At 47.2% G+C, this 16469-nt stretch overlaps 1 protein-coding gene across 3 annotated transcripts in view; it reads left to right on the top strand.

Annotated features, from left to right (window-relative positions):
• Positions 1–1409: 1409 nt before the first annotated feature.
• The window catches only part of MEIS1 (Meis homeobox 1), a 137623-nt gene continuing 122563 nt past the window's right edge, over positions 1410–16469 (top strand). For 2 of the 3 annotated variants that reach the window (XM_029231669.1, XM_029231671.1), the window contains exons 1-6: positions 1584–2290; positions 4132–4358; positions 6211–6352; positions 6882–6932; positions 7737–7787; positions 9200–9346. In XM_029231669.1, the coding sequence (XP_029087502.1) occupies positions 2279–2290; positions 4132–4358; positions 6211–6352; positions 6882–6932; positions 7737–7787; positions 9200–9346 (630 nt within the window). In that variant the 5' untranslated portion in view covers positions 1584–2278. Of the gene's footprint in view, positions 1521–1583; positions 2291–4131; positions 4359–6210; positions 6353–6881; positions 6933–7736; positions 7788–9199; positions 9347–16469 lie in introns of those variants that run through there. The other variant, XM_029231670.1, reaches the window with a different exon arrangement.

Here is a 16469-nt window from a genome sequence, read left to right as displayed (position 1 = left end):
GTCTCCTGATTGGCCGAGCCCTCCTCCCCGGCTGCCTACCGAGATTTGGGTGAGCTCATTTTCCACTCGACCGCAGGGGGAGTTTTCTGCGAGGTTTCAACTGGAGGGAGAAAAAAAAATCGTGCTCCGAGCCGAGCGAGCTGCGAGCCCTGCTCCGGGATGTGAGGTTTCCAGCCCGCTGGTCGAGCTGTTGCGGCTGAGCCATCTCGACAGATCAGAGCCGGGCGGGCAGAAAAATAAAACCGAAAATAATAAATATAATATACTAATAAAGGGCAGGCTGAGAGCGGGAGAGTGAAGAAAAGGAATTTTTTGTTTGCTTAAACCGGAGAATAGGTATTGAAAGGGAGAAAGTTCAAATTAGTGGCTGGTTGGGGCCTCCGAGTTGTGGGTAGGGGCAGCTTTTTGTCTGAAATCTCAGCCCCCGAAGTGAATTTCTTTTTCTTTGGCACTGGGAGTTTTCCCTGAGCCGGACTGGGGATCGGAAAGAGGAGTGGGGGGAAGAAGGGCATGGGGAGGAGAGCGCGGGGCGTCGCCGGGGAAAGAGCGTGGCCGAGGCCGGAGACCCTCGGCGCCTCGAAGACAAAGGCAGCGCGGCTGCAACCGCAGACAAGCGCGCCGACCCCGCCGCGCCGCGCCCTGGGCGCACGGCCGCCTCGCCCGGAGCGGGTCGGAGAAAGAGCCTCCCTCCCCGCGGCTCCCTGGCCCGGGCTCCACCCGCGAGGTCGGGCTGCCCAGAGCCCGCGTCGGGTTTCGCTTTCCGGCGATCATAAATAGCTTCGTGTTTGTAAACAGGCGCTGGGGGCACATTCCCGGCTCTGGGCTCATTGTTCCCTCCCTTCCTCTCTCACTTTGCGCAGGACGCCGGGGCTGGGGCTGGAGGCCTCCGGGACTAGGAGGTGGGGGCGTCCAGATCCCCAAAGTGAGGAAACGCAAGCATTTCCTTTCCTTGGGCCGGGTGTCCACCTCTGACAGCAAAAAAAAAAACCCTCTAAGGTGGATCTGCAGAAAGCCCCAGCCATCTCCACCCCACGTTCTCGGGACTTCTTAGCACAGCCTTTCCCAGCCCTGTTCCTGCGCCTCCTCCTCTTCGCTCCTGGTTTGACTTTTCTACGTGGTGTGTTTGGTTCTAAGAATCCACTACTTTCTGCACCAGCCCCCCTCCGCCCCGAAAAATACTGGCAGACCCCAATAATTTCGAGGAAAGTCAGGAAGTCAATCCACGGAGCCCTGTGCAAAATAACTCCCGCTGCTGCCTGCCCCGCTTTTATTCCCAATCTATTTCAAGAGAGCTTTGGAGAGAGAGTCTGGAGGGGGAGGGAGAGAAAAGCATACGGAAAATAAAGCCGGCGGCCGGGGTCTACTACCCGCGCTTGTGCGCGTGTGCCCTGGGTGTGTGGGTGTTTGTGCCTGGGCGTGAGATTTAATGGAGCGCCTCTCTGCCTCTCCAGTGCGGCCAGAGCTCGCTTCGCGCACCCACCCCTGCCGAGGAGCCTACTTGCTGCAGCCCAATGCATTGTGTAAGACGCGACCTGTTATGGCCACCACTACTTCCGGGTTCTAGCATTCTGGTCGGAATCCACCTCTCCGCCTGTGCAACACACACTTTACACACGCACGGGGACTGCAAACGGGCAGCATCGATCGTGGCTCCTTTAAGACAAACTCAGACAGACATTTTTTTTTAACCCTCCTCCTCTAATCTCCCTCCAGTGCAGCAGTTGCAAAGAGGGAGAGAGAGAGAGAGAGAGAGAGAGAGAGAGAGAAAGAGAGCGAGCGAGAGAAGAGAGAAACTGATTAGGAATTAGGACTGATTCAAGGGAAGCGAGCGCTAGGGCTTTGTGCATTTGAATATTAACATTTGAGGTGTTCTGACCAGAAGAAGACTGAGCGGATGATCATTCATTCACCACGTTGACAACCTCGCCTGTGATTGACAGCCGGAGTGGCAGAAAGCCATGAGATTTGGTAGTTGGGTCTGAGGGGCGCTTTTTTTTTTTTTAACTGATTTTTTGGGGAGAGAAGATCTGCTTTTTTTTGCCCCCGCTGCTGTCTTGGAAACGGAGCGCTTTTATGCTCAGTGACTCGGGAGCTTTGCTTCAGGTCCCATAGACCGAAGATCTGGGACCAGTAGCTCACGTTGCTGGAGACGTTAAGGGATTTTTCGTCGTGCTTTTTATTTTTTTTTTCCGGGGGAGTTTACGTATTTGTTTCTTTTCACACTGGCCTTAAAGAGGATATATTAGAAGTTGAAGTAGGAAGGGAGCCAGGGAGGCCGATGGCGCAAAGGGTACGTATTAAAAAACAATTGTGGAACTCAAATGTGAGGTTAAATTGAAACGTGGCTGAAAGACACTGCTAAAAAGTTTCCTTTTTTCTCTGTCTTTTTGAATGAGGCTCCTAAAGCCGTGGCCTAAAGCGAGAGGATTTATTCAATGCGTTTGTAGACTTATGTATATTAACATGTAATTGTTAATTCAAGTAATCAAGTTTTCTATAGATTCCTAACCAGCAGCTATATAAATAAAAATACAAGCTCGGGCAATCATCTGTTTAAAAAACAAAAACAAACAGCGCTAGATACCTAATGTTATATAGCGTGAGCATTCAAGGAGCAGAAGTTTAAGGCTAGTTTTAAATTAAAATAAGCAGCTAGAAACTTCTGATATGTTATTGATTATGCTCATCTTTAATATCACTGAAAGTATTTAGCATTTTTAAGCAAATAACTTTGTCATAGTACAACGGTTTTGGGGGTCGGAAAGCATTCATCTTTTTAAAGTAATTTTAATGTACATGGTTTTTTATGCAAGGTAATACTTTGTAAGTTTTTCTTAGAAGAGCCCTGCACTAATTGGATACTAAGCACACAACTACTCACTTTAAAAATGCAATACTAATTTCCCCAATATTCCTATTTGAATGGAAATGTAGTGAGAGTAAAGTGAGACAATGACAACCCAACAGAGGTAGTTTCTTAAAAGAAAGGGGGTCTACAAAAAGCCTTCCTTGCATAATTTGTGCCCTGGCCCTCAAAGCCCTGTTTGCAAAAGAAAGTTACTAGGCTGACACATTTTTTCTTTACTCCTTTGGTTCAGGCAAATGTCAGCGTTCTTCCAAACTCTTTTCACACCTCTGGCTTGAAGGAGATGAAAGTGGCAATTCCTCTTTTCTTTGAAAATCATTTCACTCTCGGCGCCTCCAAATCTTGGGAAAAGAACATGCCTGAAATGAAGCAAAGAGGAAAACCTAAATAGCTAAATTTTGCACACAAAAATAATGACAATATGAAAGTAGTTTTTCTGGAGAAGGAAGATGGGGTTGAATGTGCATTTACTTTTAAATTTGCTTTAAACCTGATGACTAACATTTAGCTCACAGACATCTAGTCTAGGGGGAAAGTTCATAAGAATAGAAAAAATAGAATAATTGCTCCAACTATACATTTTCTTTAACTTGAGGGGAATATTGCCCAATTCTAAATTCAGCCCCGATGTTGAAGAGAAGCTACCCTTCTCTGAGTTTCACTTATAAGAGAGCCAGTTAGTTTTGTATGATTTAGCAGAGTTTGTCTTGGAGAGCAAAGGAAATGCAGTGTCTTGCAGGACTGCCTAACCCCACGCTGGCAGGGAAATAAAATGAGAAGCCTGTCTGAATTCACGTGCTTGGCTTAGCTGTTCCCATCGTAACTTTTTTTTTTTTTTTAATTCCCCCTGATGGGAAGGGTCTGTGAAACTAGGCAGGTTTGCTGTACTGTCCTGGCATGTTTTATTATTGTGATTTTGAATTTCCTCCTCTAGAGACGTGCACGTTTTACCTTCTGCCCTCCGGGAGAATGCCTCCCTTTCTTCCTTCCTTTTTTGCCAAAGGATCCTGAATTTCTGGCTAGTTGATAGGGACACAAGTTAGGGCAAGACCATTCAATCTAGCCGAGTCTTACCGAGAATCCTAGAAATTTTACTTCTAAAAATATTTTTTTTTATGAGAAATCTCAACTTCAGAGATGCAAGGCCACCGAATTCGGGGTTGAAGGATCCAGCTGGACTGACATTATATAAGCTCCGTGCCCTGCCGTTCCCCCATTTGCCTGCCTGGCCTTCTGAACCTGTTTCTCTCCTGTTTCTCATGCAGTACGACGATCTACCCCATTATGGGGGCATGGATGGAGTAGGCATCCCCTCCACGATGTATGGGGACCCGCACGCGGCCAGGTCCATGCAGCCCGTCCACCACCTGAACCACGGGCCTCCTCTGCACTCGCATCAGTATCCGCACACAGCTCACACCAACGCCATGGCTCCCAGCATGGGTTCCTCCGTCAATGACGCTTTAAAGAGAGATAAAGATGCCATTTATGGGTAGGTACGACGGGCAGCAGGCTAAGCAGTTGAGAGGCGATGCTTTCTCTATTTCCCTTTGCCCTCAGTAAGAGGAAAGCCAGAGCTCTCTGGATTGGAGGTACATTATTTGGTGACTTTTCATTCGCTTTGCATGAAGATTTGGGGGAGGCGGCCTGCCATCCCAGACGCCCCCTCGCCCCCATCTCCGCACACGCTCCGCGCCAGTCCAGCGCCCCGCTCCGCCGAGGCCATGCCCACGGAGGAGTCGCCGTGCAGAAGTTGCCAAATGTCCCTCGTCCCCCCAGACCCCGGCTCGGTAGCTCAGCGGGTTGGAGTCCTCACTCGCTTGACTTCGCAGGGAGAGTGTTGGGGGTTTCTAAACGTAGGCGCCTTTGTGTTGGAACGAAACTTTTAGTTTAAAGGAAAATCTTTTAAGCCACTGATTGTTCTGACTTGCTAAGTTTACTCAGCCACCGTATGCTGGCTCTGCCACCGCACAATAAAATCAAGGCAGGCCAGTTGCAGGTCAGGCAAGGCGGAACATGCTTTGCATTTAGGGAGTTTGACCACTGTAGTCAAGGAGAGGAGGTCGCTCTGAATTGTCACAGACTTTAAGAAACTTCTAGCCATTTTAGGACTTTGTGTTCAAAGGCGAAACCTACAGGATTTAGAAGTAGATGCGGGGTGCTCTCGGGTCGGTGTCGTCTTCCGCTGCAGTTCACACCGTGTTCTCCCGGGCCCTTGGGTTAGACCCTGGACTAGTAAAACCCTCTGAAAGTCACTTGTGCCTACTGTGTGCTGATGTATTGGGGGACCTCTTTTTACTTTGCAGCCACTTTTATTTTTATTTATTTCTTCTTTTGAAAAAAAAAATCAGGCAACACTGACCCTCCCTGGCTGAAAACCCTTTCTGCTTGATCTTCTGGTCCCTTGTGCGATGGGCTTGTTTAAATCCCAGCGTCCTTTCCGCAGTGTTGTTAACTGCAAATCGTTTAGGCTCCGGGAAAGAACATTTGGGGAAGCTTTTTGAAAAGGACCCCAAACTGTTAAATTCCCAGCTGGGCTGTGAGAGCTAATAAAAGACTTGAGACACCTCTTTGGGCATTAGAGGAGGCTTTTTTTCTTCTTTTTTTTTGATGGGCTGGGATAAGCGACATCTAGGCCCCTCGCGATACTAGCTGCTTTGGCATTACGCAGGAACAAAAATGAAAGGCTTGACCGCAGGAACATTTGAAGGAACTTTCTTTGGGGGGCGGTGGGGACCATCGTCGAAGGGAGGGAAGTGTGCAGGGAGCCGAGGAGGAGCCCTCTTGCTCTCCGAGAGCCGTGAGGTCGGGATCGGGAGATGCAGTCCTCTGACAGTCGGTCCCACAACCAGAGAGGTCCTTTCCCCAAGTTAGCTGAGCGCCTGCCACCAAGATCCCCAGAGCCTTGGGCTTCGCGAGATGGCCTTGGAGGAACCCACTTGAAAGAGCTTTCCCACCCCCTGCGCCCCGCGCCTTTCCCCCCCTGCAGGTCCTGGATGTGCAGAGGAGGGACGAGGGCCGGTCGGGGTGGGAAACTTAATTCAAAATGGCTGCTGGAACCGCTTGGGTTTTATTCTTAGCAAATGTTACCAATTTCTCCGGCCAGATATGGTGAACCGATCCTCAGATACGGTCCATGGCTTAGGGCCTCCGACTTCGGGGGCCCAAGGAGGAAGGGGAGGTGAGCAGTCACCTGGGGGCGCGGGGGAAGGGGAACAAGTAGATGACAAAATCAGGGAGGGGGTCCCCGCCTTGAGCTCGTCCTGCTGTTTTTCTTGGGCGCCTTTTTTCACTGCCGCGGGACTAACCATTGTGTTGTTTGTGACTGTTGTATTTTCTTGCAGACACCCCCTCTTCCCTCTCTTAGCACTGATTTTTGAGAAATGTGAATTAGCTACTTGTACCCCCCGCGAGCCGGGGGTGGCGGGCGGGGACGTCTGCTCGTCAGAGTCATTCAATGAAGATATAGCCGTGTTCGCCAAACAGGTCAGCAAAATCAATGTTTCAAAAGTAAAAGAAAAAAAAAGAAAAAGAAAGAAAGAAAAGAAAAGAACCTCCCTCCCTCCCACCCAGCACATTTGCAAAAGTAACCAGCGAACAGTCCGCCCTAAGCCAGGCCTGTTACCTCTTCTGAGCTTTTCCTCCTAAATGAGTGTCTTTGCGGACGCCTGAAAATCACCCCAGTGCTTACCCACTCCCGCTACCTAACCCGACGCAGAAAGCTCTGTAAAATGCAACCCCAAAGCCCACGCGCAGGAGCTGCCTTGGACTTGGCGAGCTGGGCAGCGATCTCTCAGAAGCACAGTTGCTGGGAGAAGTAACCCTGTGCTCTGGGCTTGTTTTCGGATTCTTTGACTCACATTGAAGGGTTTCTGCACGGGACGAACTCGGTGTCACAGAGCCTCTCCCGGAGGTTACATCCTGCCCCCGACAGTGTAATGAGGCAAGAAACTAGGAAGGCGACCAGATTTCAAATGTTTCTTTCTCCCCACCCCCCCTTCTCACTTGTATTTAGATTCGCGCAGAAAAACCTCTATTTTCTTCTAATCCAGAACTGGATAACTTGGTAAGAGCGGACCCCTTACTCCCCTCCTCCCACCTTCCCTCCCCCCCCAAAAAAAATCCCCCCTCCTCCCAAGCTTTACTTTGAGAGCCCTGAGGTTTCTAGACCGGTCTTCCCCTATCTGCAAGTGGGCTGCAAAGGTTTCCATCCACCCGCAAGTGGTCCGGGACAAGGTCCCGGGGAAATAAATTCACCTCGAGAGGGGCCGGGCAAGCCGGCGCGGGGAAACGCGAGCTTTGTTTTTTATGACAGCCGGGCAGCGCGGCTCTAATCAGCCCGGGGATTTATCTCCGGGCCTGTCAGCGTGTGTGCTTAAACTTTGCGGACTTCCCAGCCCTCAAAGTCGCGTCATGAGGACAGCGACCGGGCCAGGGGCCCCAAACCACCAGTTTATCTGAAAGGTGTGCAGAAGGTGGCAGAAAGTTTGCAGTGTGAAAAGCCACAGTCTGGGGACTGTTGGGAATATTTTCCGTGCACTCCTTGCAAGGAAACACCTAGTCGAGGGATGCGGCCCTTTGGGGGTGGGGTAGGGGCAGTGGCGCTGGGAAAGGGGTGGGGAGCCATGGGGGAGGAGAAGGTTTATGATCCCCCCTTAGATGCTTGGTGGTTGTTTTAGCTATTTTTTTCTTCTTAAGAAATATAAACCTCTAGATGGTACCCACTCGCTGCTGTTAAGTTTTAGTGTTATTGCCATAAATCAAAATAACTCTGTTTGGGGGGTGGGGGGAGGCTGGCGATGTTAGAGCTGCAACAGCCAATTTTCTGCAAACTAGGAACGGGGCGCTCATCCTTTTTGTATCTTTGCAGATGATTCAAGCCATACAAGTATTAAGGTTTCATCTGTTGGAATTAGAGAAGGTAATTTCTCTAGCTTTTTCTCCTTTTGCTTCTCCCTCATGCCCAAACACACAGAGGGGGAGGGTTCAGAATGGCTGAAGTTCAGGCTTCTGAGATATTTGCATAAATGACTTTCTTTCTGGTAATTAGTGTCAAGGCCAATCTTAGCGTCCATTTCTCTTTGCAGTTTAATTACAATTTTAGCCACGAAAACCGGGATCACAAACGCCCTAGCCTTGTATTCATTCTTAATACCTTGCTGGCTTTGTATAAATAGTTGCAATTCTAGGCATCCCCTTTGATGTTTAGAATGCTGTTGTGAGTTTGCTTGCAGGTTATATACCTCCGTGGTCTCTTCTCTTCTTCCTCCTCCTCTTCTTTGCTGCCTCTGAGGGGGAAAAGTTTTGTTTAGTTTTAGTGAGTTTCTGGAAGACAGTCTGAGAGCAGCGGCAGGTCAGACACAGGGGAGACGCAGAGGGGGAGGAGGAGAACGAGGCAGGGAGTCTGGAGGAGTGGTGGGGGAGGCACTTTAACCGTTTTGCAGAGACAAAGCAGAGTTGATAGTTGTGTCAATTTCTTGAATCTGAGAATCCTGCACACACCCCACCTTCACACTCAAGAAAGGGTGTGGGATAACGTGATTTTGCTAGCTGTTCCATAAATCTCAGCAATAAAAACTTAATGTATTGGAATTCAAACTAACATTAAATTGCAAGCACACTGGGGTTTCTTGTGAATTTTTGCATGTCAGTGATGCCTGGGTCCTGTAAGAGACCACTCCACTTATGCCTAAATATTTTGAAGCATCCTTTTTCCTTTTTTTTTTTAAAATCAATTCGATAACTTTTTGTGGCTGTAGGGTTTTTCCCCCATATCATGAGTCTTTTTTTTTTTCAAGGAAGCATCATAAAATATGCTTCTTATAGATAGAAACCCTAATGACAAATGTTACAGGGACTTGGGTTTTCAGGCATAGATCCTATACCAACATAGTATTGGTCCTTTGGAGATATATATATATATATATATATATATATATATATATATATATAACTTTTTTCTTAGACATGTTGGAAAAGGATTTCTGATAAAGTAACTGGATGAAATTAAATAGTTTACCTTAAATGTCACCCACGCAGGTCACCTCTCTAATGGCCACAGCCCCGGGAGCCGATGAATTTAACACGGGTGTTGAATATGTTGTAGCCTGTGAATCATCTTGTCACTGTCAATTTTCTGCGATATCTCTATTTTGCAAGGAAAGAAAGTTATTCCTAATTCTGGATGCGTCTGAGGGTCTCTGGAGGACAATTGCCCTGTGTTTCCCCTATTTAGAAGTTTGGATCTCACAAGGGGGGTGGATTGCACTTGTCAATGTCATTTATGAACTTCTGATTATATTTCCATTTTTTTTTATTTCTGTCATAATGTAGGTACACGAATTATGTGACAATTTCTGCCACCGGTATATTAGCTGTTTGAAAGGGAAAATGCCTATCGATTTGGTGATAGACGATAGAGAAGGAGGATCAAAATCAGACAGTGAAGATATAACGAGATCAGCAAATCTAACTGACCAGGTACGCGCTTTTCAATTTCAACATCCCTGGGAGAAAAAAAAAAAAATCTGTATGCATATTGCTTGCTGGGTCACTACCACCTCCTTTTATTATTTGCATATGATTAAGTCCCTTTTAGATACATTTCCATCGAAATGAAAATTTTTGAATAATGTGGCTATTATTGCTTCATTAAGGCTGGCTCTGGGATTCGACCTGGAGAGATGAGCTTGTAAAAGCTTTGCCTGCAAACTTGACCTGTTTCTTGTCGCTTTTAATTTTTGTCTTTATTTTATTTACCCTCTATAATAATGGGAGTGTTAACTGCCAGTGACCGCCTCTGATTGTAGGGCTTTGTTCTGGAGCATTTTTTTCCCCCTTTCTGTCTCGAAGAAAAGTGTAGGGTCTGCTTATTTCTTATTTTATTAGGAATAAACCCAAGATAGGTGGTCTAAGAGAGACAGGGAGGGTTTGAAATCTAGCAAATGCTGGCTATTTTCTCCCTGTCTATACGGTTCATTAGCCTGTCTTGTCAGTTTTCCTCGGCCGAACGCTTCTAGACCTCACTGAACATTGCTTTGTGCAGTGCTCGCTGCAAGCTCGCCCATTTTATTGTACTTAATAGAAAAAATAAGACCAGGCCGAGGTTATAAAAACAGATAAATATGGACGTTTCTCCTCCTCCTTTCCACTCATCCTCCAGCTGGTACGTGCTCTGGGCCCTCTGGGTTGGCAGCTTTTGGAAGTGTCAGCGACAGGGGCGCCCCGGGACTCCCTCGGTGTGGCGGGTGGAGGACCTCGCGCCGCCCTGCTCTGAACTGCCGGCCTCTGCTTGCTTCACCCCCTCCTCTCTCATCCTCCCTCCAGGCCCTTCTTCCGCTGCTTTGCTAAGTGGGGACGACTTTTATTTGGAGTTGCTGGGGGGGATTTCTCTCTCACCCCAACACCGATGTTTGCTCCCAGTCTCTCTCTCCTCTCTCTCTCCCCCCCCACCCTCTCTCTCTCTCCCTCTCTCTCTCTCCTGTCGCTGTATCTCTGGATTGGTCCAGAGGAGTTGCAAAAATGCACTGAAAGTGAAAACGTGAGGAGTGGGTGAGATGAAACTGGGCTCAGGACAGCTCTCCGTTGCGAATTGTGGCACCGCGTCTAAAGATTTGGGTGGCGGGCCTCCTGTGCTTCTCCACCTATAAGTGAAGGCCCAGAGTTGTTTCTCTTTCTGACTTGGCACGTGAGCCCCGTCTTGGGGGAGAGAGCAGCCTTCCTTTGTTAGGCCAAAGGACAACCAGTCATGCAGAGTTTTCTTTGCAAGCTCTACCATGATCACGGTTGGCCAGCGGCTGCCTTGCAGACTCCTTGCCGGAATGCCCGACTCCTCGGTCTCGGTGTCATCTTAAAGTTTGCTTCTCTCCATATCACCCCCTTAAAAAAAATTCCCAGCTTGGCTTTTTCTGGGTAACCCCGCGGCAGAGGCTGAATTCCTCCTTTTCCCACGACGAGTGGAAGGCAGGCAAAGCTGAGATTTAAAAGCGCCAACGCGCCGGGTCCTTCCTACTATTTGGCGAGTTGCAAACTTTTGGCAGTGTAGACAACACTCGGAACAGGCAGCCTGCGCAATCCTGGAGCGTCCCCACCGAGGTGGGAAACCTGCAGGCGGCTCCGGGTCCCGGCCCCGCCAGCTGCCCGGCCTCCCGCCTGGTTCAGGCCGCCAGGCCTCACCCCGGAGCTGTTAAATGCAGATTCCGCTGAGGAACCCTCGGGTAACTGCTGTTGAATAAAAATTGTAATCCAACAAGCCTAACTAGAAAATGGGATTCTAAAAGCTCCGGAGTGCTGGGTACATAAAGCTATCTGAGCAAATTACAAGAATCGCTTAGGGGCATGAATGAAATCAACACTTTAATTGCCTCCAAAATGAAGATTTATACCCCATTTTCTCATCGAATCATTATTTTATTAAAGTCAAAGATAAAGGACCAGAGTTCGGGGTGTTACTCAGTTACCTTTATTTGAGATACACAGATTGGTAGGCAGTGGTCTTGGATAAAACTTCGCACTTTATTCACCTCCCCACCTATAAAATGAGCAGTGTGCGTCCCTCTCCCGCCGCCTACAAGTGGGCTTCGCAGCTCTGGCTGAGCTCGTGGCGCCGTTGGCCTGTGCGCGTGGGCGCACTCGCGTGACCCCTCGGGCTCACCGAAGTCTCCGTTGGTCGTAGGGCAGCAAACCCCAAGCTTGTGCTTTGGAATTATCCGCTTCCCTGGAGCCAGGAGCGGGAGTGCCTGGGCTCCCTTTGGGGAGGAGCGCGCAGAGCGCGGGGCGCACGCGGGACTGTGTCTCGGCCGCGGAGTGGAGTCCCCTGTCCTGGGAGTTGGGGACAGAGGGACGAGGCACTAGGGCCGCCAGGTGGGCGCCAGTGCTCCCAACTGGAGCCGGCTCGCCGGTCCCCGGGGGCCGGGCCCGGAAAGGACGACCTCGCCACCTGTCTGCGAATGCGGCCCAGCCAGTCTGAGCCCCGGTGGAGGGTGCGCTGCGGGACTGGATGCTTCAGGTGTGGTGCGAGCGCGGGGCCTCGTTAGCTCATTAACCCCTCTGTCTCTAGGGCCTGATGGCTGCGCGGTTTATTTTACATTACTTTTCTCCTCGGAGGGCGCGAAGGCTGCCACCCGCGCGGGGACTTGGGATCCACGACTTTGATACCAGCCGGTTTCCCGGAGGGCTAAGTCGGCGGAAATCTGCTTGGCCTTGTAGTGTCGTTAGTTTGGTGGTATTTTTTGTTTTTGTTTTTTTCTTATCAGATTAAGACGCCAGTCGAAGCCGTAATCCCGCTCCCACCCCACCCTCAACTCCCTGCCCCCCACTCCCGCTCCCAGACCCCTAAGTCCCAGGCCCGAGAGTCACCTCCCGCGGGCGCAGGCCTCCCGGGCGCCCTCTCCCGACTGCTACGCTCCCCGCTTGGCACGGACGCCCCCGACGCCCAGGGCCTGGGAGCAGCGAGGGGCACCGGGGGCTTCCGAGCCTCGGCAGGGGTGAGGGCCGTGCTGAGACCCCGGGAGCGGGCGCAGAGGGGGCCACCGTGCGAGGCGACGAGGCCAGGGTTGAGCCTGGTTTGCGATGGAGAAGGACGCAGGGCGAGGGGAGGCGGGGCGCGAGTTTGGGGGACCCAGGGTGGAATTGGGGAGGCCAAGAGGGGTTATGCGGGGAAGAATCTGGCTGCCCAGTCGCTAGACTTTAGGCCGCTCTCCAGGAGGGAGCTATCGAATTATACCTTCCTTCCCAGGGCTGTTTGTTGCTCGCCACTCCTTGAATCTAAGCATTTTCCATTTTCAGGAGGGGTCGAGAGAGGGAATGGAGAGCAGAGCAAGAGTCCCCGAGGCCTGAAGGCCACCAGCCGAGGTGGCCTGGCCTGCTGGTAGCGAGCGGGAGTAGCTTGGCCTGTGCTCGGGCGCCAACCCGGGTTCTCCTACAAGCAGTGGGAGGCAAAGAAAAGGTCCCTTTGGATTACAATTTTTATTCAATAGTAGCTCTCCGGGGGGTCCTCGGCTGAATCTGCATTTAACAGCTCCTGTGCAAGGGCTGGCGGGCTGCGCAGGGCGCCCTGTTGCCTGTTAATCCAGATTTGTCTCTAATATCTGGGGAGAAGTAATGTGGCTCGCGGAGATGGAACCAGAAAGCCAAGCTCGCCAGGCAGGTTAAATGCCAAGTGCTGCTGAGCTCCCCGGGGACGGGGGACAGCCGCCGGGGCTGCGTAGCCCAGGCTGGAAAGCGTCAGGCTTCTGGGCCTTGGGGATCAGGGGCAGCCCTGAGCCAGTGCGATTTGGTTCCCCAGTGGGCCAGGGAACCCAGGTGGCGATTGTTTTATTTGAAGAGTCCGGAATGTTGTTTCTGAAGCATAGTTTGAGATAAAATTCTTAAAACTGAACTTGATCAAAAGCACCCCTCCCTGCAAAGTGTGATGGGGATGCCTCCAAGGGAGATTTAAGCCTTCTCTTTTGGGGAGGTGTTACTAAGGGATGGGTATGGGGAGGCCTAATATTCTTGATGTATTAGATCTGCTGCTTTAGGGGAAGAAAAAAATAGAAGTGACTATGGGATATTTACTAATACTAGGAATGCAAACAATTTATTTTCATCCACTGAGAAAACTGGACACAAACATGGAGGGATAGGAAAATGGTCCCTTTGTGAGTTTGTTTCTAAATGCTTACACATGGACACATCTTATTTAAGTTGTAAGTACTTTTAGGGTCTCAGTTAATGCCTTAATCCTGGAACCTCTGTGTCCACAGGCCTTGCAAGTGATGGGTTCTTGAAACCATCTAACTTTATTTTGATTGTTGTTGTGAGTCATGGAGGGTACTCTTAATTCCCTTTGGAAATATGTCAAAGGGAAATTATGGCAAGATTCTCTTTAATGATTAAATAATAAGGTGTTGACTGCTTGTCACTACAGTGGCTAATTGGGATGTTCATTCTAGGCCCTTTGTTGCTTAGTATCCTTTGATTTCAAAGACAGTTGTTTACCAGGTGTGTTTTTATTGTTGTGTTCTGATTGGCTCTTTGTGTGGATTTATGTGTGAATGTCAGAGTAGGGATGTATTGATTCTTATTAGGGGCATGTCAAAAACATTTGAGAGGAAAAAAAAGAAGTACAGAGTATATGCAGGTAGGTTGAGATCAGTTACATTGTTAAATGTCTCGAAGTCTAAATGCTAATACTACAGAAGTTATTCCCATTTCCTAGTTTCTCTCTCTGTCTGTCTCTCTCTCTCTCTCAGTGGAAGTCTCCAGTGCAAGTTCTATGGTTAATAGAAAGCAGTGATACTAATGCTACTTTGTACAAGGTAAAGCCCCATAACAGTAACTATTGTTCAGTGATTTAACTAGCTCTGTGGCAATAGGTCACTCAAATAGCAATCCCTTTCTCACCAGAATGACTCCATTGCTCGTGATTTGGAAATATATAGAGTGGTTGTGTGGACTCTTGCTATCGGTCCTAACATAGAGATTTTTATTAGAAAACATGGAGAAGCTTAAATAGTAGAAGAAGAAGAGAAGGAGGAGGAAGAAGAAAAGGCATTAAAATACGGGCCCTGCTTTCAAAAAAGTAACTGAAATATCATGTTGTAATTGCCCAACTTTGAAAATAAACAAATTTTAAATCATTATGTTTTCGAACACTCGTATGTTTAAATGTTAAAATGTTTGTCATAGTCCGAAAGATTTAAAACACAGCTGTTGCCGGGTGATGGATGGAAAATTATGGAATAAAACTCCATATTCTTAAAAACAAAGACTATTTGTGGTCCCATAGTAGAAATGTAGGTTTTTTTTAAGGCCAAGCAGATAGACTAAAGTATTATGGAGGGGCCTACCATTATAAAACTAGCTTACCTGCCCTCGCAGGTGGAATTGGAGAAACTGAAGAAAGCATAACAAGTTGTATTAAGACACTTATAAATGAAAATGCTGTCAAATGGGTTCAAGTGAAGGATTTTCACATTGGTAATGCTATGCTTGCCATTGCAATAGCAATATTTTCTCATGAAATGTAAATATGTCAAACCAATGTGAAATGGTTAAGTTTTAATAAATGATCATTTAATCAACAAACACAACCCGAGTATGTATACAGAAACTTTTAAAGAAAAGTCGGCAGACAGCCAAATTCCTATAGGGACTAGCAAGGGAATGATCAAAAAACGAACACAAAATAAGACTTCCTGTAAGAAGGTCTATAATTCAACATTATTTGACTCCACTGTCAGGGAAATAGTTGAAGGATAGTAAACTGATACCATTCTCAGTCATTTTTGTTACACAGTCTTAAATGTTTGCAACTATAGCATTTTCCATGGCCTTTTTTGGATTATGATATCTGTTATATTTGTATCAAAGTAGCACTTGAGTTTATGTTATAATTGAAACAGATGTTTCTGCCATTTCTCCTGAGTGCAAAAAATTAAGTTAATATTTAAAGATGACATCAAAACTATGGGAAAGTATTCTTTTACAAATAAAGAAATAAAAATAGAATACATGTGACACAGTGTATCTGACAGTCGTGCAGATGTTAGGCCTGAAAGTTTTCAAAATCGCAAGTAAAACGCCACTGTAAATCACATAGGGCAGGAAACATCAGGATATTGGTACCTGTTAAAAAGTTAGGGTCTAAAACACGAAACACAGACTCACGATTTCAATTTAAATAATCACTCCAAAATTTGACTTTGGGGATCCAGCAAAAGTTTGGATATTTTACTATCTTACATATTTGTGAAGAAACCTCACGTGTATAAAATCAGTTTTGAAAAATTCAAGCAGATGGGTATGTGTGTGTAGTGTGAAAGGTAAAAAGACTCCCTCACTGTATCCTTAATTTAATATGCCATGATTTCAGGATTATGGGAATTTGGGAAAGCTTATTGGAGTCTTAAACAGCCTCTCCAGAAAGCAGACCTATATCGGGTAATTGCTGGATTTCCCACACTTCTAAATTTGACATTTTAATAAATGGTATAAAAGCTACCATGTGAAATAAGCGAGTATATACTCATTTAAATATTTGAAACTAGAATGCAATTTCAGTCAATTTAATGCATTCATGTGTGCAGAATTAAAGCAATTGGCAACACTTTGCTACACTCTCTCTGAACACTCTTTTTCCAAACAGCATTTCTTAATCTAGGAAATATGTTCTTGTTAAAGGAAAATACAAGAGTGCAAATATTTTGAAATTATTTCATATTTCTGGACTTCTTGGTTCAGAATTCCTAAAACTGACTAAAACATATCAAAAAGAGTTTATTCTCTGTTGAAAAAACACTTTTTCTTACATTTATTGAAATATACACCTGTTGTTTATTTGTATCATGAGTACATACAGTTAAATACAAATTATAACCAGAACTAAGTCATTAACTCTCTTTAAGTCATGCAATAACCATACTCTGGCTTTTCCATGCACCACTGTATATGGCATAAACTAATGCAGGATAACTAAGTTGTGAAAATAAATTTTATATTATTTGCAATCCTCAAAGATACATTTTCCCCATTGATTTCTTCCCTTGATAGCCTCATGACTCCATTTACAAGTAATAGGATTTATAATCATGAGGTAAAGAACCGTGAATGTGAAATGTTA

Source organism: Monodon monoceros, unplaced genomic scaffold (genome assembly GCF_005190385.1).
Source record: "Monodon monoceros isolate NGI ecotype Baffin Bay Population unplaced genomic scaffold, NGI_Narwhal_1 Super_Scaffold_19, whole genome shotgun sequence".
NCBI lineage: Eukaryota > Metazoa > Chordata > Mammalia > Artiodactyla > Monodontidae > Monodon > Monodon monoceros.
Note: the sequence above shows the minus strand (reverse complement) of the source record. Positions and strands in the feature narration are given on the sequence as shown.